Below are 26,868 nucleotides of genomic sequence, written 5' to 3' on the forward strand. Positions count from 1 at the left end.
TTTGCAAATCCTATGTGTTGTACACACAAACGGACAATGGTTTACTCCATCTGCTCTTCTCTCCCTTTAGTCTATGGAAATAATATTAGCTCACTAACCTTCAACTTTTTATTGCAATTTGAAATTATTGAAATTCTTAGCCTCACAGAAAGTTCTAAGTATTTCCATTTCTTAGTAGACTTTTATATTCACAGACAAGTAAGTCTGGAGCATCTTTCACTAACAGCAAGTTTGAGGCAGTCATCTCCCTAGCTAACTTAATGTGATACATGGGGCAGCAGGTTCCTTCGCCCCAATAGTCTCTTACCAAGTAAACCAAAAATACATCATCTAACTTAGGAAGAAGAAAGGAAGAAGAGAAGGAACATGAACAGAAGGAAGCTTCCACAAGGCAAGAAATTTGGTAAATGTATTTCAAGTACTATTGTAGATGCTCAGGAGAACTTACAAGAAACAAAGAAAACTGTTAACAAGTACTGATTTTAAGGGTTAATTTCTAATGATTTAGTAATTCTAGTCTCATGTATACTTGAGAGCAGTGAATATGTCACTCCATTCAAAGATGACTGAGCAACTTCAACATAGCAGACAGCAGTCACAGTGGAGGAAGAAACTTCAGATCAATCTCTTATTCATTCTTTACTAATAAAGATATACCTTAGAGAAATGGTTTCGTCCAAATCCTATGATGTCTGCAGCGACTGCTGCAGAAGACGCTGAGAGGCACTTTTGCCTAAAGCGCTTTAAACTTGCCAATTTCATGTATAGTTTTTGTCCTGACATGAGAAGTGATCTCTGTAAGGTGACAGGTCCAATTTTCTGCATACAAAAGCCAAGGCTCTTATCACATACTTGACTGGGAAAAGCAGCTATATAAAACCAGTGTATGATGTGTAAGGCAGGGCTGAGAGGAGCCCATGAAACTTTTAAAAGATCTCATTAGTGCAGTATTATCCAGCTTCTACAAATTCTCTCAAATCTACTGAGTATCTATTATAGGAAGATGATCATATTCATCTTCTAGCATTACAGTCTAGATACGTTTTACAGTTTCAGGCACAAAATAGTTAACAGGCTAGATATCGATTTTGCTGATAATAAAGCCTAGTAATTGTCAAAAGGATTCTGGTACCTTTGCAGAAGGAGAAACAAGGGCATATCGGAAAGTCAGAGATCAAACAAGTAAAACAAAAAGCCAAGAGAACAGCTGGAGGAAAGAAGAGACAAAACAGAAGTCAGTCAAATATGCGAAGTCCTGCAAGATGCCCTTGAAGAGAACAAATTCAAGACGACTCTGAAATACATTTTCCAAACTAAACAGTAATTTTGTACACTCTTCCTGAAACACTTCCAAAAGGTTTGATTTTCAGAACTTGAAGGCATCTCACCCTTTAACAGATCAGAGTTTAGAAGCATTTCACAAGTTGAGCACGCAAATATTGAGGCCCCAAAATAAGCAGTTGCATTTTAAAATGCAAATCCTGAAAGAAATTAAGCATTATGAAGACAAACTATGCACTGAACAGGAAAGAAAATGACCAAGAACATGCTGATATCAGACAATGCATATAAGCAGAATAAGTAATACATCAGAAAACAAATGCGGATGTTAATATGGATAAGGAAGGGGAAATACGAACTTCATACACTGACCACTTAAATGCACACACTTATTAGAGACAAGGTTTTTATACTGCAAACTCTATCCACATAATACAAGTGAAGTTTTATGGACAGATTTGGAAGATAGATATAAATACGAAAGTTTTGGTTCATGTTACAAACAGAAGTCAGGCAAAACAGAAGCAAAGGGGGAGAGAAAAAAGGTTGGATAAAAATGAAGGCCCAAATAAACTTTATACAGGAATCTGAAAATGGATGGAAGTCCAAAATAATTAATTAATCCATTAATTTGTTTTCTATCTTTTAAAGAAAAAAAAAACAAATTATGCAAGATGCAAGTATGCAAGTTTAGGATAAAATTCAACTAGTATGGCAATATTGAGGTGTTCATTTTCTAAATGGAAAATACTGTCTAAAGGCGGAAGAAAAGGACAAAGAAATCTTGTTTCCAGAATTTCCTATTCATAAGCCAGAAATGATCCAGGGCTTTTAGTAGTTATTGGTACTATTGTCTGACACAAGCAATACAGACAGAAAAAAAACATCACAAGAGCAACACATACTGGGTAATATGATACTGGAAATTTTTGGACAAGGATTTGTGTGGTTTCAGGAGGCCACTGGTAATGGCTGGAACTTCTTCCTCCCTCTCTTTCACGGCAGTACCACGTTCCCTAATTACTCTAATTTTTTGAGTCCATGAGGGACTCCCTGCAGGGACTTCACTTCTTTGAGAAGGTAAGAGTGCCAGATGCTCCAGATACCCCATCAGAATCTCTGCCTTCACCACACAGAAGTGCAGGACTTGTCATCTCAGCAAGACACCTTCACACAGTCTGTTGCCAGTCATGTGCCAGATTCATCATTTTGCTGTGGAAAGAGTCCTGCCGATCAGTCAAAGACTAACAAGACCTGGGCGAAGTAGAATGGTGTACAAGATTAATATCACAGATGACATGACAGTACCTTCCTCAACAGCTTTGGTACAGACTGGCATCTGATCTTTGTTCTGCAAAGAGGGAAAAATAATGGAGAAGGTATGCCAAAGAGCCTTGTTTTTCATAAATAAAGTCAACAAAAACTGTCCACTGCCTGGCAGGATAAACTCTTACATGTTAAGGAATAAGCATTTTAAGGTGACAAGTACATTTCATGAGGCTGCAGGATTTAATCGACATGAATAAATACTTGCAGAAGAAAAGAAACCTGTTGCTAGGAAGGAAACAGACTGCACACTAACCTTTTTAAAAAAAGACACTAGATCTAATAACACTAGGAAATATAATAGTTTAAAGTTATGTATAAAACATACCTGTTCTAATTAAAAAAAAAAAAAAAAAAAAGAGTTGTTTTTGATATTGAGGAAAACCTAACCATAAGACAAACTGTTGTAGACATGGAGATGCGACGGGCAGGACAGAATGCAGCCCCACACTTCACTTAATAATGAGTTAAACCTTGTTAGAAACACAAGTTCCAAAAATGAATCATCTGATCAGTCTCAGCTGGAAGCAGCTTCCATGGCATGGGAGGCCATTATAGGAGGGAGAAGAGGAAATAGGGTTTTCAGACTAGAACATACAATTTGAGCAAGAAATCTGGAAGTTGAAGCAACAGATATATTATGGACTGCCTTCATTTATGGTATGAATTTCGAAAGGGCTCCAGCAAATTAAGTCTATGAATAGCTTTTCTACATATACAAATCAGTTTAAACAACACTGTTGCAGTGAATGAGAAATCCTTCCACTAGATTTTATAAACACAGCATTATTAACATGCATGTGAGCTTTATAGTAAGGGTAAAAAGCAGAACAGTTCAGACCTACTCAGAACCAAGACTCAAGACTCAGAACCATTGGGAAATTTCAGCTATACAGTTTGTTGTAGATCTGGAAAAGCAATGTATGCCTGTTCATTTGCGGAATACATCTAACAAGGAATAAAATAAGGCAACTACTACTACAGACCAAGAAAAATCCAGACACATTTTCAGAGTTGTTTCCATTACAGCCTGATAGTATTTCAAGGTCTCTTTCAGGTGAGATATGGATGTCAGAATTCATCGTGGGAATAGTATCAAACAATAACAGGGGAATATTTAAGGAGGCTTTTGGACAACAGAACTTCAGCTAGCTTCACTCCAGCATCTGAAATCAGATGTGGAATTAGAGCTAGGAAGAACTTCAAAAAACATTAACTCACCCAGAAAAGGAATGTATGTCCCACTGGCAAATTAAGAAAAAAAAAAGATACAGTCCACAAATTCCCTGAAAGTAGTCTCTCACGGATGGCCAAAACCTGAGCAGGAACAATTTGGACACAGGTCATTTCAGATAGGATATGATGATGGCTTAACATATGTACATTAAAATTCAAGCAAACTAATCATACGTTTTTTCCCCTCTCCAATACTTTAACAAAGAAATCTTCCGTACTATTTAAATAGTGCAATCCTGCTATCAGTACAGTCTAGGCAGTTAAAAATAACAGATTTTTAAAGCACATGTGCCATACTCAACAACAACTGGCATTTTGGCAACAGACATTGTGGCCATGACTCTAAAGACATAATAAAATAAAGCTGAGATAGGCACTAAGAGGCTTCTAAACCTTATAGATGCAGCAGCTCGAATACTGAGTTACAGTCAATGTGTGTTGGAAGCAGAGAAATAGAACCTTCTGTACGTGTGATCCTGTAAGATAAGAAAGAGACTGAACTTCTGAGGCACAGGGCAATGGCATAGGCCAGCTGGGTTTCTGATCATTTTTGTTCCTGCTGTGCTTCAGGAAACAGGATTTTGCAAAATTGTTTTAAATAAACAAGAACACAACTATAGGATGCTCCTAACATTTGTCACCTATTTTCATGTTAGCCAAAGTGGAAATTGGGAAATAGACAAAGAAACAATATTATGAAAATTTAACGATGTTAACTAAAGCAAGTATTTACTCAAGCAACATAATATGGAGGTTTTCTATGTACAGTTCCGTACTTTTGACTGTACTTGTTTCTTTTAAACAGATGTTAATAATCACTACAGTAATACTCCTCGAACTCACAAACAAGCAATATTCCCCTTTCTATGTAGGGACAGTTTAAATCTGTGAAACTTCATTTCTATGAGATGACACAAAATACAGGATTTTGCTCAAAACAAAGTAAGCCTAATAGTAAAAATACTGCAAATTATAGTTACAACGATTCTATAAAACAGAGGTCATACTTCACATCATCTATTATTCATATGGAAGTACGTGATACTCGTTTTCATTTTCCAATACTCCATGGTATCAGTCTTAAAATCTTATTCTTACATTCTTGGTTTGTTTGGGTTTTTTTTTAAACTCCATAATGAGTACTACTAATTTGCCATATTTCTTCTGGTTAATATACATAGGATACCATTTAATCTCTAGGCTTTTCAGGAAAAATAGAAGTTTTTTTGAACATAATGAATTGGCTGAGGGTGTTTAATGTAAGAACCCTCAGGGGGGAAAAAAAAAAAAAAAAAAAAAAAAAGGCATTTACTCTATTAGACCAATTTTCATAAAAAAATACACAGACCTTTGTCTTCAAAACAATGTCACGACCCCAGTCAATTAAATAGCATTAACTGCATCTAAAACAGTATTTCAGACAAAATCTATAATTTTTCAAAACCATATTTTATCTATTTTCTAGTCTTAAACGTAATAGCCAAAAAAAGCAATCCTGGTTTTCAATTTTTTAAGAAGACAGAAAGGGAATAGTCCCAAATATTATCATTTCACACTCTGACAGCTTTCTTATTCTTATCTGGTCTTTCTTAGGAAGGCCTAGCTTACAGAGCTTCTTAAATGCAGAAGTCTCAGAAAATTGAGAAAATTGGTAAAATTCTTAAGGAATTTTCTTCATTGCTACGTTCTAGCCATTGTTTAATATACTTACGAGTTTTGGTTCATATTCGATAAATAGCTATGAAATATGCTTTTAAGCACGAACTCAATAATGACATCTACTGGTGACCAGAATTATAGATTAGTTTCACATGAAAAAAATGTTTTAAGTATACAGTGAAAGAAAATAAATGGACAAATTACTTGTAAAGATTAATGTAAATTAAATATGAATGTGAGTGATTTAATCCATTTTAAAGCAATGCAGATATTCTAGTTTCATTAAGTAACACAAATGTAGCAGCTGCCTTCCACTTCTCGTTTTAAAACAGTGGGAAATAATAACTAATGAATCCTTATGGACTAAATATCTGTCATTTGGTCCTGTGACAAGAGGTAAGTGATTCAGTTGATCCAGTCCTTTGTTTCTATACAGCAGCTGCCCTTTAAAACACAAGGATTTAACTTCCTTTGCCCTAAAGTAATAATTTCATATGCATTCTTTTTAATGAAAAATGTGAACTTCAAATGTTGATGTGCAGGGTTTCAGAGATCTTCTGACCCTTCTCCATAACTAGAATTATTGGGTCATGCCTCACAGTGGCCTACAGTGGAATTGCGAGTTGACAAAAACAATCAAGCCATACCCAGTACATGCTGGCTATGTTCATTTTTCTCCTGTACATTGATGGCTTTCCCCTTTTCCCAGATTTCAGGTATGAGATTTTTGATGTGATATATTTCCATCACTGCTTCTCTAAGATGCCATGAATACTGTCTAACAAGCACCTCTTAGTATTGGAGAAGCGTCACCATTTCAGCATTCCCATAAAAGAATCTCCTTAATTAGAAAATACAGTTTTTCAAAAGCCAGTTCAGTTTGCTCAAGGCAGCAGTACTCACATGTACAACTCTGATTACAAAAAAGATTTTTCCCCTCTCCCATAAAATATGCCTATATTCCTGCCTCACTGAAACTATTTATACTTCCACTTACTGATCTTTTCATCATTCATATTCTGCAACATCAACTACAGAACTCAACTAAAATCCTTGTTTTTAACAACTGAAGCCATAATCCTCTCTGCACACATTGTACTTGAACACTTGTCTCAATCCCAAAGAGGACTATGAAAGAGCAGAACTCCGCAGAACAAAGGCTGTTCACATGACTGATTTCATTAAGGGATTAAAAATTGCGTTTAGAATGGATTTAATTACAGCAGGTTTGATAACTTGGATAAATGAAGCCTAAAACGTCCAGGAACCTGATTTAGGCACTCCAAGGCCAAGATACGTAAGACAATTTAAATCAGACTTCTTTTTTGTTTACAACAAAGAACCTGGAATTGAAAAATAGGTCCAATAACCTCACAGCAAGCTATTTCACATCAGGGGATGTATGCCTCTTTCTTACTTTGTTCTTATTTTTATTAAAGACAAAGAAAATAAAGCGTTGTTTATGTACCCTTAACTTTCAATGTAAGTCTCTTAAAAATCTCCTCCCTAGGCTAAAGCTTTACAAGTAAAATTTTGTATTAAGAGTGTTAAGTCAAAACCAGACTTGTAAAACACACAGCTCCCAGACCAGCATGGCCCACCAGCAGGTGAGAGGCAGAGTGCTCCACCTGCAGTGGGGTGGCAGAGGAACAAGGAGTAGTTAGGGAAGGTACTGCACCAGGGAGGGAGCTAATATCGATGTGGGCAAGAGAGGTGTGGAAGACTATTGCTGTAGTAGGGAAGTAGGAAGTAGGGAATCCTGTGTTAGGATTTTAATATTCACATACACTGCTGCTGTACTGCCACAATGCTACAGTTGTGCAATGAAATTCTGACAAAATCCACATTACAGCATCTTCAATTGGCTCTAATAAAATAAAGTACTCATCTAAAAATTATTCTAAGTATTTGCTTAAATGGTTATGTTTTTCACTTCATAAAGAAAGCATATGACTTTTTCTTAGGCACACAGGTCTTTCTTGTTATCACTTTTACATCAAATGCCATCTGAATAAAAACAGTTATTATACAAAAAGGTAGATAGTTCAAATTAAAATTATTTGGTGGTACGTCACGACATACAATCAGTAAACACCCACTGAAATAGTTCTCTTAAAAGCACACAGAAGACAATAAAATTAATAAAATGGATCCAAAAAAGGCACACAGGAAACTATATTTTTAGTAAAATGCAGTAAAAACATACATAACAAGGTGCAATCTATATTATCTAAACATACCTTTCCAAGATCTGCAGCCTGGTTTAAAATATCTCTTTTTAGATCTTCTGCTCTCTTGGAATGAAAAGAATTACTTTGGCTCTGGATAATAAATACAATTTCTTTTAATTCTGTGAACCAGAAAATAAGAAGATTAAATGACAAAAGGAGTTATTTTCAGTTTTGATCCAAAGCTACTGAGAATCCAGGTGGGGGAGGGGGGAATCTATTACATAGCAAGCTATTTCTTTAGTTATACAAGCATTTCATGAAATAATAAGCAGCATAATTTAACAGACAAAAAAATGCAAACCAGTCCTTTCAAGGATTAACACATGAAAAGTATGACATGACTAGGAGATCTGCAGCGACAAAGAAACTTAGGCCCGCAGTTAACAGTAGCCACATTCATGAAGTTCCTTTTTCTCCAATACACCAGCACTCCTTATCACCAGAGTTAAAAGGTGTCAGTCATAGGCCAGCATCTTTCCTCACTAGGCAACAGATGAACACAAAATGGAAAAGATGCTTCCTCAATAAAGAGCTTAAAACCCTACCCAGAAACAAACATCAGATGGAGAGAGATGCACATAAGAAGAATGAAGTACTACTTTTATCTGATAGGACAGCATCAACACCTCAAATGTGTGTTCACAGTGTTTAAAGGCACCATAGTTAAGAACTTTCAACAGAAGGGGAGACTGTGAGAAATTTAAAAGAAAATAATGAAGTAGCTTTGCAAACATTTATGGACAGAAAAAAATGCTTATTAAAAAATAAAAGTAAGTGATGAAGGCTGATACCATGGAGAAGGTGAAAGGAAGAAGAACGAACAGATGCCCTTTCCAAAATTCTTAGCAAGTCTGACCTATGCTACACAACCCACCCAAGACCATAACTAAGCAGCAACATATAGGATGAAGAGACACTATATTGCAGTTTTCGTTTGATTTGCCAGAAAAAGCTGAACTTCATAGATACTATGCAGGAAGCGTGCTGACAAGGAAATTCAGAACTTAAGACGTGCAAGTAGGTGATTGACCAATTACTGCCTAAGGAGCAAAAGAGATAGTAATGACTTTCAGTGTTCAAGAAGATAAGTAGAAGACTTGTGGGGAGGGTTGGTGGGGATTGAGAACTCCATTTAAATTCTGTCACTCCAGGTGACAGTCTGATCAGGCATAAGAGAGAACAGATTCTAGTTAACACAAGGAGGAGACAGCACAGAAAAGGCTGCTGAGTTAATGTTTACAGATGATATCACTCTAAGACAAGACAGCAGCAAAAGGAAAGAAATCAAAGATGAAGTCCCATGGGATCTGTACACAATGTCAAAAAGTGTGGAGAAGGAAACAAAGTACACACCAAAAAAAATTATATAGGTAACAAAAAAGACATAGTAGTCAAATTTCAGAAAAGCAGAACTTGAAGACCACCATCATTAGCAACATTATGAAAGCTGAAAGAAAAATTAAAGATATAAAACCTCTGGGAGAGCTTTCTAAGAACAGTTACTGGTATTCCATTGAAACCAAATTTTCAATGAGATATAGGAGATGTCAAATTGAAGATAGTCCCGGATGAAAGTTCAGGAGAGAAAATCCAGAGAGTCGTGGCTGACAGAAAGCTGCCAGATTTTACTACAAGCAACATTTGTGTGAGCAAAGACAGAGCATCTTACAGGAAGCACGTGAAGCTTCTTGTCAGGCAACAGAGTATTTCAACACTCCTAATCTGCAGTTTCATTGCAGCATAAATTCAAGTTTTACATCATGCAATATTTATTTTTAAAATGTATATTCTTGCATCGTAGATCAAGTCAACCTACAAGATCCTAGTTTCACATTAAGATCTTGACCTCTAGGTTAAAAATGTGAACTTGGCAAACAGAGTAGAATGAGTGAAGACGAGTGGAACAAAGATGGAGAATAAATGTTCAAGAAAAAAGAGTAAAACTGAGCACATGTAGAAGGATCACAAGAAAAACAGTGGCAATAAAAAGAGCATTAACCCCAAATATCTTTGCTAAGATTATGAGAATATTGCCATGTCCAAGACCTGAGGATTGACTACATTCCTTTGTTCCTCTGAACAGTTACTTGTTAATTTAGACCTATGACAGCTCAAAGCTGCAGTTAAATGTTTTTCTATTTCCCTCCCGATATTCTTTTCCCTGAATTTATTAGCTTATTCACCAAGACAAACTCTGAAAATGTCAAATTGTGTGAGGCTTCTGGTGATAAAGTTGTGGAGATGGCATAAGCACTGACATAGATATCAGTTCTGATTTCACATTTTTTTCCACGCAGCATTCCTTTATGCTCTGAACCACCCAACAAAATGCTTAAAAAAAACATGCACAATAAAAATGTCTGAATAGCAGCTATTTGCTATCTGGCAAGAAATTTGCTAGATTTCCTGTGCAAAAATTAAAATTACGCTTCAGTGATGCTAGTGAGAGTCAAAGGGCTAAAGCTACATGCACAACACTGAAAACATCTCCAGAGATAAAAAGCAAAAACTATATTGCTTTATACAATTACTAGTTTAGTATCAGTACATTTACAGACATGCAAGCATCTGAATTACACTCTGTTTCACTTACAGTACATTTAACAACAGCTGTGACATCCCACAACAGAATACTTTTCTAGGAGTAATCTAACACCTGGTGTTACTGCTTTAATCCAATGGAAATAGTTTCCTCTGGTATAGACACTTTAAAATAGTTCATAAAAAGAAATATTCACTGTATTAAAATGTCAACAGAGAGTATGCAGAATTTTAAACACCTAAATTGTTTCTCAAGTTGAGAAATAGCCAACCAAGCAAGACAAAGAATGGAGTCTTTTGGAAGATTAATATTCAAAAGAGCTACAGATATACTGACACTTTATTTCTCTTGTTGTCTTCTTTTCTCTTTCATTTCCCTGGAAAATATCTTCAACAATCTCAAAAGCTCATTGATTGGAAAGACATGGCAAGTTCACACGAAAAAAAAATAAAAAAAAAAATTGGGGAACAGGAATGCTGAAGCTTATCGCAATGCTGGCTCATTGCTAAACAGAATGAAGCCTTAAAAAACTTTTAACAAGCTATCAACAGTAGTGTGCGTTTTAGCAAGTATACAATGACCCTAAGCAAAATACAGCTCCTTACGAATTATCACTAAATCAGTTCAAGAGATGGCAAAGGGGAAATACTACTATTGGAAAGATAAGCATTGCAGTATAAAAACTACCTGTATGATTTCTTGTTTGCAAAGTTGATTCACCACAAAAGGCTGTTTTAGTCAACTCAAAGCTCCTGAAAAATTTAAAACATTTCAGACCAAAAGAAACAAAGAGGAAAAAAGCTCCTAGAAGAACATAAGACGATGATGTTGCCTGCTAGCCTTCCTCTGCCAGCCAGAGGTTAAAGCATCCACCCAGGATGCAAGAAACACAAATTCTCATCTGTGAGCCAGTTTAGGCCTGACTGTAGGTTTCTGGCGTTCCAAGTCAGTCTCTTAATTTCCAGGCTACAAGTACATTCTGAGGTGGGTCTTCCCCATTCTCTCCTATTGTTCTAGAAACAGAGAAGAGTAAAAACCGCTCCTGAGCCTCCTAATTACCTAACTCTCCTGAAACACTGGGCATCTAGAACCATGTCTCTGACTCACTGAATGTCTAAATACATCATTAAAAAGGCAGGACAGGCATCAACAGAAAAGACAGAATTTCATGATGATTTATATACTTCCTGGAGTATGTGTGACATGGGCCAAACCATTTCTGCAAAAATTACAATTATGACCTTAAAACAACTAGGATGCAGTCTAACCACTGGTCTCTGATAGGTAAAAGAATGCCACTGACATCTTTGCAGCTCTGTCAATGGTGCTTAAATATAGCTTTTCTTTGGGTTTTTCTTTCCTAAGAAATGATGGAAATAAAATTAATTTATTTAAGGCTAAATGGAATATCTGTACAATGAAAACGGTTTTCATTCCAGTGAGAAAGTATAAAATTTCTCATTATTTAGTCAGACTGCAGAAGCACTGGTGCTTTAACTCACAAACCAGAGACTCTATGATGTACGTCTGAAAACTCAGCTTCCAATCTGGGTTTAAAAAAATTAGGCCACTTGCATATTCTGTAGGCCTTCCCCTCCTTTTATGCCAACGCTAAAAATCAACCTGGAACTCCAGATGAGGACCTTTTAGTTCTTATATTTTGAGCAGATTATTGTAGCCTAGTTATTATAAAGCTTCCACAGTTAAAAGTAGAGACAAGTCTTTTCCCACGCTAAGAAAAATAATTTGTAAATGTGTTTACACAGTTATTGGGATCTTTCTGGATTAAAGGCAGTGTATGCATATATAGAGATATATAGACACACACTCATCTGCATGTGCGTGCTTACTTATCGTATATGCAATAAGCATTGTAATGAGTGATTATCTGTTCATGTCCTACAGCATGAGAACTGAAAGCCATCCTCACTTCAAACACTCCCTCACCACAGTTTGAGTCTTTCTGATATTTCTATTTTCTGAATTTTACTAAACTACTTGCCTCAGTAACATCCAAACACCCCCTTTAAAATCAATTCCAAATGCACCACATTTTAGTACACTTGTTTAGTTCTTGAAATTACAAATAATAGTATCCAGTTGTTCCTCAAACCGCACACTCTTTCATAGTTCTGTATCACATCAAGTATGTTGCTTACCACTTCAGAACCCATGATGTGTCTAACACTTACTTAATCAAGAAAAAAAAAAAGGTTCATCGCCTATACATTTGCTCTTATACTAAAGAAAAAACTTAATTAAACCTTACATCTTGTTCTCACCTTTACGCCCAAACTTTCCTCACTAATTCCTAGACAGCCTAGATAAAATGCAGAACTAGGCCAGGCAGGATATTAAAGGATATAACTGCGAAAAATACTTTTGATCCTTTCAGAATATTGCAGGTATTTGCAGATCAGAGGAAGTATAACATCACCATATTTGAAAGAATCAAATCCAAGAAAAAAAGCCTCAAGACTGCTTCAATCTTCTCTCATTTAACTCACACGGTAAAAAAACAACCAACCAACCAAAACCCCCACCCAAACAAAATACCCCCTTCACCCTGCAGCCAAAAGCTAGTAGATACTCTTGTGGCAAGAGGAATATCTCCAGAGAGAATGATCCAGCCTGCCTTGGATCTCAGTCACCCTCTGGAAGTGCCCCCCTCTTTCGACAGACTGCAGAGGGAATCTAGCGAACTTGTGCTCCCAAGCTCAGTGCTTCCTTGAGTTTCCAAAGAAGGCGAAATCATTGTACACTAGTCTGAAATAGCCAGTGCCCCACTTCAAGAAGAGATTTGCTTTTGTTATTCAAATATTCTACAAGCTGAAAATACTGTTGGTCAGCAATATAGCCTGCCATTTGGAGACAAATACACCCACCAACAGGGTACTCATACATCCACCTAAAGGGCAAGACTTTTTGCTGTGGCATGGTAATGATGACCCAACATCGGTGAGTCACATCACTGATCTTTTGGCTGGACTATAACACACCCATGCATGAAACTCTGTGCACACCAGCCAATCCAGAAAGCTACATCACATTCTGGGTAAACAAAGCAACCATGAGAACATGAAGTTCAGTCTTCTCTATTACACCTGTCTTCCCAGTAACTAGGATATAAAGATGTTGATACCTGTCTTCAAAGGCTTGGCTAAGGACACTTAAAAAGATCTTTTAAAACTCTGAAAGGAAAACTACAGATGGTAACTTTGCTTCCTTGGTACAAAGGTACAGCTTATTGATAAAGGAGAAAGACTTTGCTTGTATGATAGTTTGAAAAAGAAGAATTAAAAAAAACACAGGAACTAAAAACCATCACGAACTTCATTCTCTGTTTCAAGTCCTTCCTTGATTTTACCCACAGAAATGGGCTAAAAGAGACTTGGAAAAATATTCTTTCCTAAGGAGAGGCAGAATCTCAGTAACAAAAAGATAGAGAACACAAGAAACTACATATTACATCAGACCAATGGTCCATGTAGTGCAGTGTATTGTCTTCAACAGTAGCAACAGGAAACACCTTTTAGGGACACAAGAACTTCACTTTCTCCAGTGCTCCTCATTCTCCAACAGCATCCACAACTATTGTATTAGGAAATGCAGAAGACACATTGCTGCCTATTTATCTTACCATACATTTACGGACTCATCCCATCTTGAAACTGCTGGTACAGTCTGCTTCCACTACCTTCTCTGGCAGCAAGTTTCTAAATTTTGCTACCTGCTGCATAAAATACTTTTTTTTGTCTGATTTAAACTGATCTCCTACTGAAACAAACAATAGACAACAGATGGTATTACACCACTGATGTACCGTTGTAACGTTCCTAAATATAACTTTCCTAAGTAATGAGATTATATTAAAACTTACGAAAACTGAGCACTGTCAAAAGCCAAAAAAAAAAGGCTGTCAGTGCCACCCTGGGAGACACAACAAGTCTGCTGGGAGTGATAAAAGCAGCAACCAGCACTTGGCTGTGCTATGAGATTCCACAGAAAGAGATGAAAGAAAACAAAGAGGAAACAGGCTTTGTTTGACACCAAGTAAGGATGGTGAACAGGGAAACAGAGTAATAAACCTTCTATAGAAAGGTCCTGACCTTCAGATGGTAAAATGGGAGATTAATGGGACAAGGGACTTTATCATTGTCCACAAGAGTGGTTATCTGTGTTAGGGACAGAGCTTGCAACTTAAGTCCAAAAAAAGCCAACAAACAAACAAAAACCAGGTCTTCTCAACACCATTCAGAGTTCTGTTAGCAACTCCACTAAAAGCATGCTAAGCCTACCCAATATAGTATACCCTACCGTATAGCAGAGGCAGTACTAGGATACAGTGCAGAGATTGCAAATCCTAATCTCAGGTCTGTAAACTTTTTGCTGGAAGGACATCAGACTTGTTTTCAGAAAAAGCAGAAGCTTGCAGAATTTTTATTCTCATAATTTATCTCACATGTCCAGTAAAAAATTATTTTACCACTCAGTATCCTATTAATGTTTAACATGTTTCTTAAATACTTGTTTCTAGATATTACAAAGCTATTACAAGTTGTTACAAGTAATTTATATTAACCCCAGTATCATGAGAGCCTAGCAGAATGGTAAAATTCAGTTTCATGTTAAATTTTTACAAGAACTGTTACTAAGTATCATGAAATTTGATTTTAAAATACTGTGTACTACAAAAAACAATGCACCAGTTTCATAACACAAGTGCATAATTGCAGAAAAACATTTAACTACAAGAATTGCAAATACAAACAAAGATCGAGAAGCTTCTGTTTGATTAGACTACATAAACAAAGAAAAAAATGCAGAGTATTTGGGAATCAGCAATTAACTAACAATGCTGTTGAGCATCTAGGCACTGTTCACACAGGCACTTTTCAAAGCATAACCGTATTTTATTTATACTAAAAAGGCAGCCACAAGTGAAAACAAATACAGACTATACAGTACTTACCTCTACTTATTTTACTAATTGTTCCGCTTTTTTCAGACTTCTAGAAGAAAGAAGAAAAAACAAAATAAGGACACAGGCAAAAACTCAAATATTTCTATGGAGGCACACAGGGAGTCAAAGCATTCATCAGATTGTAAATGCATACATAGAGGTTTTAACTCAAGAACTAAAAAAAACTGAAGTAAAAAGTTTTTCATCATCAAGAAATGATACAGATATTCTATATGCTTGTATACTATTACTTAGACAATACAGTAAAAGAATAAAAAGAAAAACAAAAAAAAAGAGAATGCTTTTCAATGACTCTGTTTATACCAGAGATCTTTAAGTTAAATATAAAAAAAAAAAAAAAGACATTGTTACTATTATCTCCTGAGCACAGAGCTTGGAATACGGAACTCTATAATACAAACACACCTCTTCAGTGTGTAGAAAAACCCCAACACACTCTTACTCATTTGATCCACTATCAACCATCTATTGAAAAACAATTCTTAAAGGAAGACTCAAAAGCAATTTATATCAAGACAAATAAATATGAAAAGGTGGTTGTACATAACATGACTTCACTGGGATTTACTCAGGTATTACATATATTTGTGATGGAATTTTAAGGATCTATCTGAGGAACAGACAACAGTGACATTGCAGTTGCATTGTTAACCAGGAAACCAAGACACACACATGAAAACATGTTAGGAGCATATTCAATTGCTTCTAAATAACAGAGGGTGGGTACAAAGGTGTCATTTAAGAACTGCTGACTGGCAGAGAGATAAGACTGGAGAAATAGCTCTGCGCTTCCTACAAAAATTGTAGGAAGGAAAACAGAGCCTTCATTTATTGTACAATTTCTCTGTGGTAATAGCACCTCAGTGCTTTGGTTTCTCCACATGTAAAAACAAGATCTTTACTAATTGCATGAGGATGTTGCAGGATTATCTTGGTTCAAGTGTTTCGAGACCTTCAGATATAAATGCCACACAAGGCACTCCTCAGTAATAAGCTTATATATAGTTTTCCTACCCTCGTGACTTAATTCCTATTTATAAACACATTTTTTCCTCCCTTTTTTTTTTTTAAATATCACATCCATCTATCCTTTTAGTCCTGCTTGCATCAGATGATCAATCTCTCTGTCCAGGTCTGACTTTTACACTGAAATGCATAAACTCCAACTTCCTTGGTAGCCACCTGTAAAGCCTTTTCAAGAATGACTGCATCGCATCCATGCTTATGACCCATTCTGGCTGACTGGGTCAATAAAGTTTAAAAAAATTCTTATAAGACTAAGTTATTTTGATGATTATACAGAGTACTGTCATCTTACAGCATAACATTCTAAGTTAACCTATATCATAAACAACATGGAAAGATTAATTTTCTGTGCAAATAAAAAAAGTATGTGTTTTGTGGTATACAGTATGATGAACAAGCCATATCTTACAATTACCTTTATCAAAACACAAAACAAAACAATTGTTGCCTGTTACATTCCTGTTACCAAAAAAAAAAAAAAAAAAAAAGGGTGGGGGAAGGATTTTGGCCTGAAGAAGTCTAGGAGGCACCTCTGATTTCATCTGAGGGAAGGTTTTGAAAATCTAAAATAGCAGGAAAGCCTTCATAAATTATATCCTATATAAGAACGATAACATTAAACAGCCGGATGGAGACAGTAATGGAATTTGACAAACAGCCACTTATAAGTAATGAAAACAGAATGACATTACTTAGTCTCCCAGATACACTGCAGCAGATCAGCAGTTTGCAATAGGGATCTTTTTAATTTATGAAAATTACTGTAGATCTAGCAATCATCATCAAAACCAAAAATTATTTAGAAACATGCATCTCTGACCATACTTCTATTGCATTTGATGTGAGACCACTAGATCTAAATGGCAGTTATAGATTATAACTCTTGATTCACTCCAGTAATTCTATTTGATTTTCCTCCCTTAAATCTCTTTTATACACACACAAATATCTGTTACAAATATATATATATAAAAAAATTGGTAGACAGAAGTCTGTTAAAGGACATACATGCATACACACCTAACCCATTGTTTAACGGTAGGACTAGCTCTGACCATTAGTTCTTCTAACCTGTTAATTTGAAATTTCATGTGCAAGCTTTACTTGAGCCATGACTTGCGTAGCAATATGTAAAAATGCGAATATAGCAGAGAGACAGCCATTTCCCTCTCAATGTATTATATATTTAATAAAATCAAGAAGAAAGGAAAACCTGTCTCTGAACAGGTTATATACTCAAAAACTATACTCAACAACAATAACACTGTCAATTTGTAGAAGCTACACAAAATCGTCAAGTTTTTTTTACTGTTTCTAATGCACTCTTCAGCTGATCCTGGAAAAAAAAGAAAATAAATTGTTTTCCAAATTATAATTCTGTTCCACAACAAACCCCAAAAACCCTAATGTCACTGTAAGTCAGAAAATCCAGTGCAAGCAAGAAATCAAAAGTGCTAAGTGTACGTTTATTCTAGTAATTCTAAGAATCCATAGGATAAATTAAGATCCTACTAATACTAGAAGAGTAGTGCTACATGCAACTTGTGTCCCATTAAAGGTATCTTATGTGCCACACAGAACAGAAAGACATCATACGACATTTAGTACCACTGAAGTCAATGATCAAAATAATCAATGTCACAGATTGTCACAGGCTTTCTGTTCTGGTCTCTTCTAGATGATTTTATAATGTCTGTAAAATGTTCCTGCTCTGGCAATTAGCATTTATTACCTGCAGCACTGGTAGTTCAGTCTCATCTTCTGCACCTTCAGGAACTACACTTACAGCAAAAGCTGAAAGAAAAAGTAGACTTTTTTCATATTATAGCAGCTCATTTTCACATTTGACAAAGTTCTGCAGCAAAAAAAAAAAACAAAACACACTTAGGTAGATTTTCATATTAAATGATATCATATTGGTAATAATCTTTAGGTACATAAGACAGTCTGTTCTTAAAGAATTTATACATTTGCAGCCTCACAATTCTATTCCCGTACTTCGCTGAAAAGATCACTCTTTGATGTGAAGTCAATTTATCTATCTTGGCTTCAAGGCAAATAAATCCCATTTTAAAAAAAAAATCAAATCTGTTCAGGCCAGTAGTTCACTTGACAACAGCATAATGTGCTATCACATGGGAGACCTGCATTCTACTCTATCTTTAGGTTAAAGTTTGGATTACCAAAGCTTTACTTGGAACCACAGAAACTGACAGCAGCTGACGGAAATTTCTATCAAACTTGAAGATGGCTGTCATACGCCTTGAATGTCATCTTTGAACAACAGTGAAACTTGTTAATGTTTAAGAGACTCAAATAAAAGTTTACAAAAAGAACAGAGATCCCAAAGAGCTAATTTGCACAGTCCTAGCATTATCTTAAACCTTTTATACTAACACCACCCTATCTATACACTTCTGGTTTGTATGAGAAAAATAATAATAAAAAAAGAGTTCTGGTTGGGTTTTTTGCTCGTTGATGTAGTCGTCTAATCAATTTGTCTCAGCTTGCTCATTTGTAAAAGTAGTTCCATTTAACCTAAGATAGCTTTGATAAGATTCTTCATATGGAGTCTTTTTCTTAAAGGTACTAAAGAGATGCAAATGAAAGTAAATTGCTGTAATTTGGAAGGAACTCAAGATACTACTCATGGTCAAATAGCTAGTTTTCTTAAAAACTGGGGTGGAAAAAAAAAAATCAACATATTCAAGTGGAGCGTCTCACTGCAAGTTTAAACTATTTATTGCTTGAAATTGATTTCCAAGTGAATTGCCAGCAACTGTCAATTCCTTTGACACGCTTGAAACATGGAACGTAGGAAAGCAAGAAGACAAGACTGTCCAAAGCCTGTGGTGCTCCATCTCTGATTACCTATACCCTCACGCTCTTTCACCTCGAGACCAAATTTCAAGTGTCTAGGAGTTGAGTTTCACAACGACATCTCAGGTCCTGACTCACTTGAATCTCAAATCACACCGCTGGATGCAGACATCACAAAATTTGTCTAACACAGTAGACTCACATTGACCATAGCCACATTTCAATAAGGCATTTAGCCAGGAAGAAGAAAACGGACTACAAATAGGAGTGTGTCCCCTCACCCCGTGTTGTCCTCAAGTACATGTTTTGCACTTTTAGTTCAAAAGTGCACAGAGAATACCTCAATCTGTCTATTACATCCCTTGCTGAAAGCATGTTCTGATCATTTTCCTCCTTGTCTTCCAACATGCAGTATTTAGAGCTACAGATATCTTCCCCTACACAAACCAGATCCACATCTTCTACTTGACACTATCCTAATTACAAGATCACAAAACACCCTTATTCCACGAAATGTATTAATTACATAATATTAACCTGAAGAAGTATCACCTCATAAATTCAGCTTATTTGCAAAACTGAATGCAAGCAGAATTTTCATGACTTTTGGTTTTTAATACGCAGCTGAGGAACAGCACACGAGACCTGAAACAACTGTGATTGACAAGAGATGCTGCCTCTCTCACCGTAACATTCAATAACCCATGCCACACTGCTTCTAAGATTTATAAAACATTAATGCACATGATCCTTGAACAAAGCAAACAATACTCAAATAACCTGGAAAAAAAAAGACCTATGTCATACTATGTCTTTGAGAGCACAGATAAAGATCTTTGGGGAATTATTTTAACACCCTACTCCATCTTTGTATTACAGAACCACAGAATTGTTGAGGTTGGAAAGGACCCCTGAAGATCATCTAGTCCAACCTCCCCCTAGAGCATGATGCTCAGGACCTTGTCTGCTCAGGGTTTGAGTATTTCCTAGGACAGAGACTCCACAAACTCTCTGAGTAACCTCTTCCAGGGTTCAATCACTCTTAGAGTTTAAAAAAAAAGGTATTTCTTATGTTTAAATGGAATTTCCTGTATTTCAGTTTGTGCCAACTACCTCATGTCCTGTCAGGCACCACAGAGTCTGGCTCTGTCTTCTGTACTGTCCCCCATCAGGTATTTACACACGTTGGTGAGATCCTCCCTGAACCTTCTCTTCTCCAGGCTGAACAGTCCCAGCTCCTTCAGCCTCTCCTCATATGTCAGGTGCTCCAATCTATTAAAAATCCTCATGGTCCTTTGCTGGAATCACTCCAGTATGTCCATGTCTCTTTTGTACTGGGGAGCAAACTGGACACAGCACCCCAGGTGTGTCTCACCAGTTCTGAGCAGAGAGGAAGGATCACCTCCCTTGACCTGCTGGACTAATGCAGCCCAGGAAGCTGTTGGCCATCTTTGCCACAATGGCACATTGCTGGTTCATGATCAGTTTGTTGCCCATCAGGATCCTCACTCAGGTCCTTCTCTGCAAAGCTGCTTTCCAGGCAGCGTGCCCCTCATGTGCACTGGTACATGGGCTGACTCCTCACCAAGGGCAGGACTTGGCACTTCCCTTTGTTGAACTTGGGTTTTCCAAGTTTCACGTTTGCCCATTTCTCCAGCCCACTGAGGTCCCGTCCCTCTGAATGGCAGCACAACCAGCTGGTGCACCAGCCCCTCCTGCCCATTTTGTATCCTCTGCAAACATGCTGAGGGTGTACTTTGTCCATCGTCCAGGTCATTAATGGAGAGACTAAACACTACTGGAGCCGTTATCAACCCCTGGAGTGCACCACACCACTGATCAGAGCCCTTGACCCCAGCAAGCAAGACAGTTTTCTATCCACCTCACTGTCCACATATCTAACTCATACTTCGTCGGTTTGTGTATGACGTTATAGGAGACAGTACTGAACTCCTTGCTAAAGTTGAGATAAACAACATGCGCTGCTTTCCTCACATTCATGAGGGCAGTCACCTCATCACATAAGGCCTTTTGGGTTGGTCAAGCATGGACTGTCTCAATCACCTTCTTGTCCTTCGTATATTTGTTCTCAACCTTCCTTGTCTGGAACGATGTTTCCAGGATTATTTGCTCCACCACCTTCCCAGGGACTGAGGTGATACTGGCCAACCTATAGTTCCCCCAGATTCTCTTCCTTGTCCTCCTTGAAGACATAGGTGACATTTGTTCTCTTCTAGTCTTCAGGAATCTCCCCCAGTCACCATGACCTTTCAAAGATTATCAAGAGTGGCCTTGCATTGACATAGTCAAGCTCCATAAGCACTTGTGGGTGCCTCCCATCAGGTCCCTAACCTGGTCCTCCTCCAATGAGCGTTAATTCTTCCTTGCTCCAGACTTTCCCATGAGTTTCAGGGGCCTGGGATTGCTGATGGTGGGTCTTACCAGTAGAGACCAAGGCAAAGAAGGTTTTGAGTTCCTCGTCCTCTTCCATGTCCTCCTTTTAACCAGGTCCCTCCCTCCATTCAGAAGCAGGCCCACATTTTCCCTAGTCTCCCTTTTGCTGCTGATATACCTGTAAAGCCCTTTTTCCTGCCTTTCACAAGTTGAATCCCTTGCCAGATCCAACTCCAGGTGGGCTCTGGCTTTCCTAACAGCATACCTGCACTCTCAGACAGTATCTCCATATTATTCTTGGGGTGACCTGACCCTGTTTCCATCTCTTGTGTGCTTCCTTTTTATGTATGAGTTTTGTCAGCAGCTCCTTGTTCATGCATGCAGGCCTCCTGCCATCTTTGGTCCATCCCCACATGCAGGAAGGCAAGCATTCTTGAGCTTGTAGGAGGTGAACCTTGAAAATCAGCCAGCTCTCCTGGACCATCTCCCACATCAATCTTCCTGTATTGCTGAGGACAGTGGTAGACTGAATATGTCTGGCTAAAAATGACTTGTTGCAGCTGCCCTGACATACAGTGCTACTTCAACACTCACACATAGCATTTATTAAACAAACCAATATCTGTGATGAATGTTAAAGTCTCTCTCTATACCATTATTTGTACTCCCGGTGATCTCATACATGTAGCCTCCCCCACTTTTCCAGCAAATAAACATATTAAAATGACTCGGTATCTTTTACATTAAATATTGCAGGAAGACTTTTTCCAGCTAATACATTTAAATGATAAGACAAGAACTGTTCAGATTATTTTTAAACTACTGAAGAATCATTCACTGAACAGACTAGCAGAGCCCTGAAGACACCACAAAAAAGCCTCAAGAGTCTTCATCCAACAGTAACTAAGCTTTTCACTCAGGCAGACTGTATGAATTTATTTTAGCAACAAATATGCCATGGCCCTTCTACTACCTTATTAGCAAATCTGTTATGCACACGTAATTTGATAGGAGTAAAGCAGTCTTCAGAAGTAAACTGAGATGCACTTGTGGGGTAAACACAAGTCTTTCCAACATATGGCCAAGACTGTTCTGGCTAAGCAGCCTGATCCCTCAGCCTGGGAATAAATATCCTCTTCTAAGGATTTACTGGGAAAAGGGTGGCATGAGAAGAACATGGTAAATGTAGCTGGCATATGACTTATCAACGAAGGGGCCACAGAGCAGGTAGCAAATACAGTGTCTGGGCACAAGTGGTCATCTCTATGATTAATTCAACCACCCACAATTCACTCCCAAGAAGTTTCTGAAAAAGGTGTGCCCAGGTGTGGACCACAGATAGAAAAATTCTAATTACACGTGCAGCTCATGACCACATCAGTTGTACAACACAGGCAGAAACTGTAAACTCTCTGTAGCAAGGAGATCTTCGTTGCGTGTAAAGCACACAAGCACAAAGGATGAGCTATGTCTTGGAGCTATCAGATATAGTATCAGATGCTATTATAATAAAACAGTAACTTTACATGTCCAAACGTCATTATTAATTCAGACAACCGCAACAGATTTCTTTTAGTATAGAACTCCCTAAAACACACATCAATCTCTGGAGCTAGAGGTACCTATGCTAAATCCAGAATTTCCTCTAATCCCTTTGAGTTTTTTGATGGCATGCAAGCATACCTCAGGTGGATCACTGACTTATCAGAGAGCACAGAAAATATATATTCCAAGAAGAAACCGATTAGCTAGTAGAAGTTCAAACTGTGTAGGCACCACAGTAATCAAAAAGGCTAAAGTGATTAACTGTACAATTTCTCGCAAAGCTATCTAAAGCAGAAAAACCCAGCAAGGCACTGTCTTAAATGCAACCCTTAATTTTGTATTGTCACTTCATTATTTAATGCATTGTGTACTTTGAAGTTTGTTAACACATGGAGCTATTCATGACATTTGGCACAAGCAGACAGAAGCTGAATGTGTCAATCACCAGTCCTCCCCTCCTTTTGTTAAACACTCAAGAACTGAGGATAAGTCAGAAAAGGAAAAAAATTTTAGAAATACTTTAAAGCTCTTTATTTTCGTCAGTCTTATCTTTATTTCTTTTTAAAGCAGGACTAAAATCTACTGAAACAGCTAGACAACGTTTTTGGATCCATTCAAAATCTGGAAATTTAATCAGAGAATGTAATATAAGCAGCTCCAATTCCTATTTATTTTTCTCAAGTGTTCCATTATTTCCATTATAGTTTTGGTGAGTAAACAGACTTGCTTATAACACTAGAAAGGAAAATTCAATCATTTATTTCCATTGTTCAGCAGCTTAACTGCAGGAATATGTGCCAACGAACTATTAGGAAAATGGATGTACATACCACAGTATTAAAATACCATACATTGCATAAATATATATAATGATATAACACCACATTATAAATGTAGAAGTAATCCTTTCTTCAGTACTACCCTTTTGAATATAAACAACTTCCAAACATTTACAATTATATGGCCTTTAAGTGCAACGGATGTTAAAAACTGAGGAGTTAATTATTTTGCTTTCACAGACAAAATCCATTTGAGGCAGAAAGGCAACACGTCTGTTACCTTCCTCTTTTACGGTCTGATTCAAGGCTGACTGACCCCAGACCCATTCCAATCACCTCACCAGCCTGGGGGTCAGTTTAAACGAGCTACAAAAAAGTTATCATTCTATGACTTAGGTACAGCAAAACCATGACTAATACTAACCACTTCAAATAACGAAAGCCATTGATTACATTGTACACAGTAGACAAAACATTCAAAATAGAATTTCTTTGTACTTCTAATTATAATTTAATGCAAAGCCTATTTTTGTTTTCATTGGGGATTGGTTGTATTTCCTCCCCCTCCCAAATTTTCAAAGAACATAAGATTCTATGGACTGACATGATTCCAGAGAAAATCTGCACTGATGCTGTCAGTCAAAGAGACAGGCTCTTCCATAATGAGACAGCCTGGAAGCGCTAGCAAGCAAGTTTCATGTATTTATATGCAATTTTTAATAATATTTCTTCATTGTTGCTACGTTTTCATCATCAAAGACCCTGGTCTAGCCAGGTGAGAATGAAGACTTATAGATTTATCAACTCAAAATGGGCAGAGAGCAGGGGGGAGGAGGAGGAAGGGGTGATGCAAGCAATTTTCCAGCATCTGAAGCTTTTCATAAAATAAAAGCAACTCATTTTATTTCTTTACTAAATTTCTTTAAGCTAATGGCACATACGGGATGAAAGTAGCTGAAATCACCACTTCGAACCACTGAAACGTCTAAATGAGTGCTGTGTACACCAGTATCTTTATAAAAGGCAAGCAAAGAAAAACAGTAGAAGAAAAAGCATCATCATTATCCCTTCGGATTGTCTAGAAGTTAGATCAAATAAAATCATCTGAATATGTCTTCCCATTCTGCAAGCTGCCACCTGCAAGCTGGAATTTATGAAATGACTTAACTACCAACAGAGAAGCTGTTTTCTTCTGTGAAATGCAATCCAAATTATTTCTGTTTTCCAACAGCAAAGCTGATTGTTTTGCAAACTCACTATCCCGGCCATCTCAAAAGCATGGGGTATTTATGAAAGAAAGGACTCTAATATAAAAAGATATTGTAAAAACTACAAGAAAGCCATGATACTTCAGTAAGCTTCAGGTGAACAAATTCTATACAAGCATTAATTGAGACCTACTAACAAGAGGTAATTGCACAAGCAAGAACACAAGTTTTTCCATTTCTGCCTTCTACCTGCATGCACGTATGTATGTAGAATAAACATACAAACACACACGGGGAAAAATGAAGCTGCTATTCTCTGACTGATTACAATGTGTTCGAGGTCACAAGTGCTACAGTACCTTGCTGAAGCACTAGAGCAAAACTACTCATCCCAGAAAGAATGAAACACAGCTTTAGGAAGAACAGTAAAGTATTAGGACTCCCCCAAAAACTAAGCTGTGTAGGTAAAAGTGTTTTACAAGATAAAAACCAAAATACCACAATTTTACTTTGCTGAAAACGGGATTTATTTGTACCACGTTCCCCCTGCAGGATTTTCATCCACAAGCCGTACTAGTGGAAGAGAATCAAATCCAAAGGCTCAAAACAAACTGACAAGCCTATGCTGACAGAGATGGAAACACTTAAGAACAGAAATAATGAGAAACAGAATAGATGTGAACATTTATTTCTGTTCTCTTACACTCACGGCAACAGCTCTTAACTCCAAGAGCCAGTAGTGATCCAACTGCTGACATATTACTAACCCTTCTCTTTTAATCGTCTCCCACGTGCCTAAACACATTAAGAACACCTCTAAAATACAGTAATAAGATTTTTTTTTCCTTTATGCTGACATTTTAACCAGGCAGTATCACCTTTCCATCTCCCCTCAGCAACACCCAGTCGGTAAGGCGCTATTTCAAACACAAGCGCGAGTGGCTTCGTGTTGGGTTGTAGCCAGTTGTTTAATGAAGGTTTTCTTGACCGGAGCGGCTGGCCCCGTGAGGACCGGTTTCCACGGCGAGCGCTTTCCCCTGCCCCGCACTAGCCCGAGGGAAAGGGCCGCCCCCTCGTCCCCACACACCGCCGCGGGGCCCGGAGGGCGGGAAAGGGTCCCAGCGCTGGCCGTCACCGGCACCTCAGAGCCGGGGCCGCTGAGGGGAGCCCGCGCTGCCCCGTCCGCGCTCCAGCCCAGCTCCCTGACAAACTTCGGGGGAAGGGGCACCCACTGCTCCCGCCCGCTTCCCCTCACGGGGCGGGACAGAGGGGTGAGGAAGCGGCGGCGGATCCGGCGCCCCCCCCCCAAGCTCTCCAGCTCTGTCCCGTGCCCTCCTCCCCCACATCACCTCCGCGGAGGGGCCGAGCGTCCCGTGTCTCCTCCCTTCACCTCGCCATGGCGGCCCGGCCCGGCCCGGCCCCCGGCCACTCACCCCGGGTGCGGAGCGGCGGGAGAAGGAAGAAGAGGTGGGCGCACGCAGCGAAAAGGAGCCAGCGGTTGCAACCGGGCTCCCGAGACATCTTGGCAAGGGCCACTGACACGCACGTCGGCGGGGAGAGGGAGGAGGAGAGGGGCACGGTGCGCCCGGCTGCCCGCCTCTGCCGCAGGAGCGCGGGCGAGCGGCCTCCGGCTGGTGGCGGCACCGCCGCCAGCCCGTCCCCCTCTCCTTCCCCCCGCCCGCCAGGGCCCGGCAGCACCGGGCGGCAGCGCCGCGAGGAGCGGGAGGCGGAGCAGGGGCCGCGGCGCCCTCTGGCGGGCGGCAGCGGCAAAGGCGGCGCCCTGCAGCCCCGCCGCCTCCGGCCTCCGGCGGCCGCTCTGCGGGACCCGGGCCCTTCC

General features: G+C 38.5%; 1 protein-coding gene across 2 annotated transcripts in view; it reads right to left on the reverse strand.

Annotated features, from left to right (window-relative positions):
• B3GLCT (beta 3-glucosyltransferase) overlaps positions 1 to 26,650 on the reverse strand; it is a 69,419-nt gene extending 42,769 nt beyond the window's left edge. For both annotated transcript variants that reach the window (XM_068420972.1, XM_068420963.1), the window contains exons 1-4: positions 26,465 to 26,650; positions 18,018 to 18,079; positions 15,248 to 15,287; positions 7,743 to 7,852 (exon numbers count right to left, since the gene is read on the reverse strand). In XM_068420972.1, the coding sequence (XP_068277073.1) occupies positions 7,743 to 7,852; positions 15,248 to 15,287; positions 18,018 to 18,079; positions 26,465 to 26,552 (300 nt within the window). In that variant the 5' untranslated portion in view covers positions 26,553 to 26,650. The remainder of the gene's footprint in view (positions 1 to 7,742; positions 7,853 to 15,247; positions 15,288 to 18,017; positions 18,080 to 26,464) is intronic.
• Positions 26,651 to 26,868: the final 218 nt, after the last annotated feature.

The sequence above is a fragment of the Nyctibius grandis genome, chromosome 2, assembly GCF_013368605.1.
Source record: "Nyctibius grandis isolate bNycGra1 chromosome 2, bNycGra1.pri, whole genome shotgun sequence".
Taxonomy (NCBI): domain Eukaryota; kingdom Metazoa; phylum Chordata; class Aves; order Nyctibiiformes; family Nyctibiidae; genus Nyctibius; species Nyctibius grandis.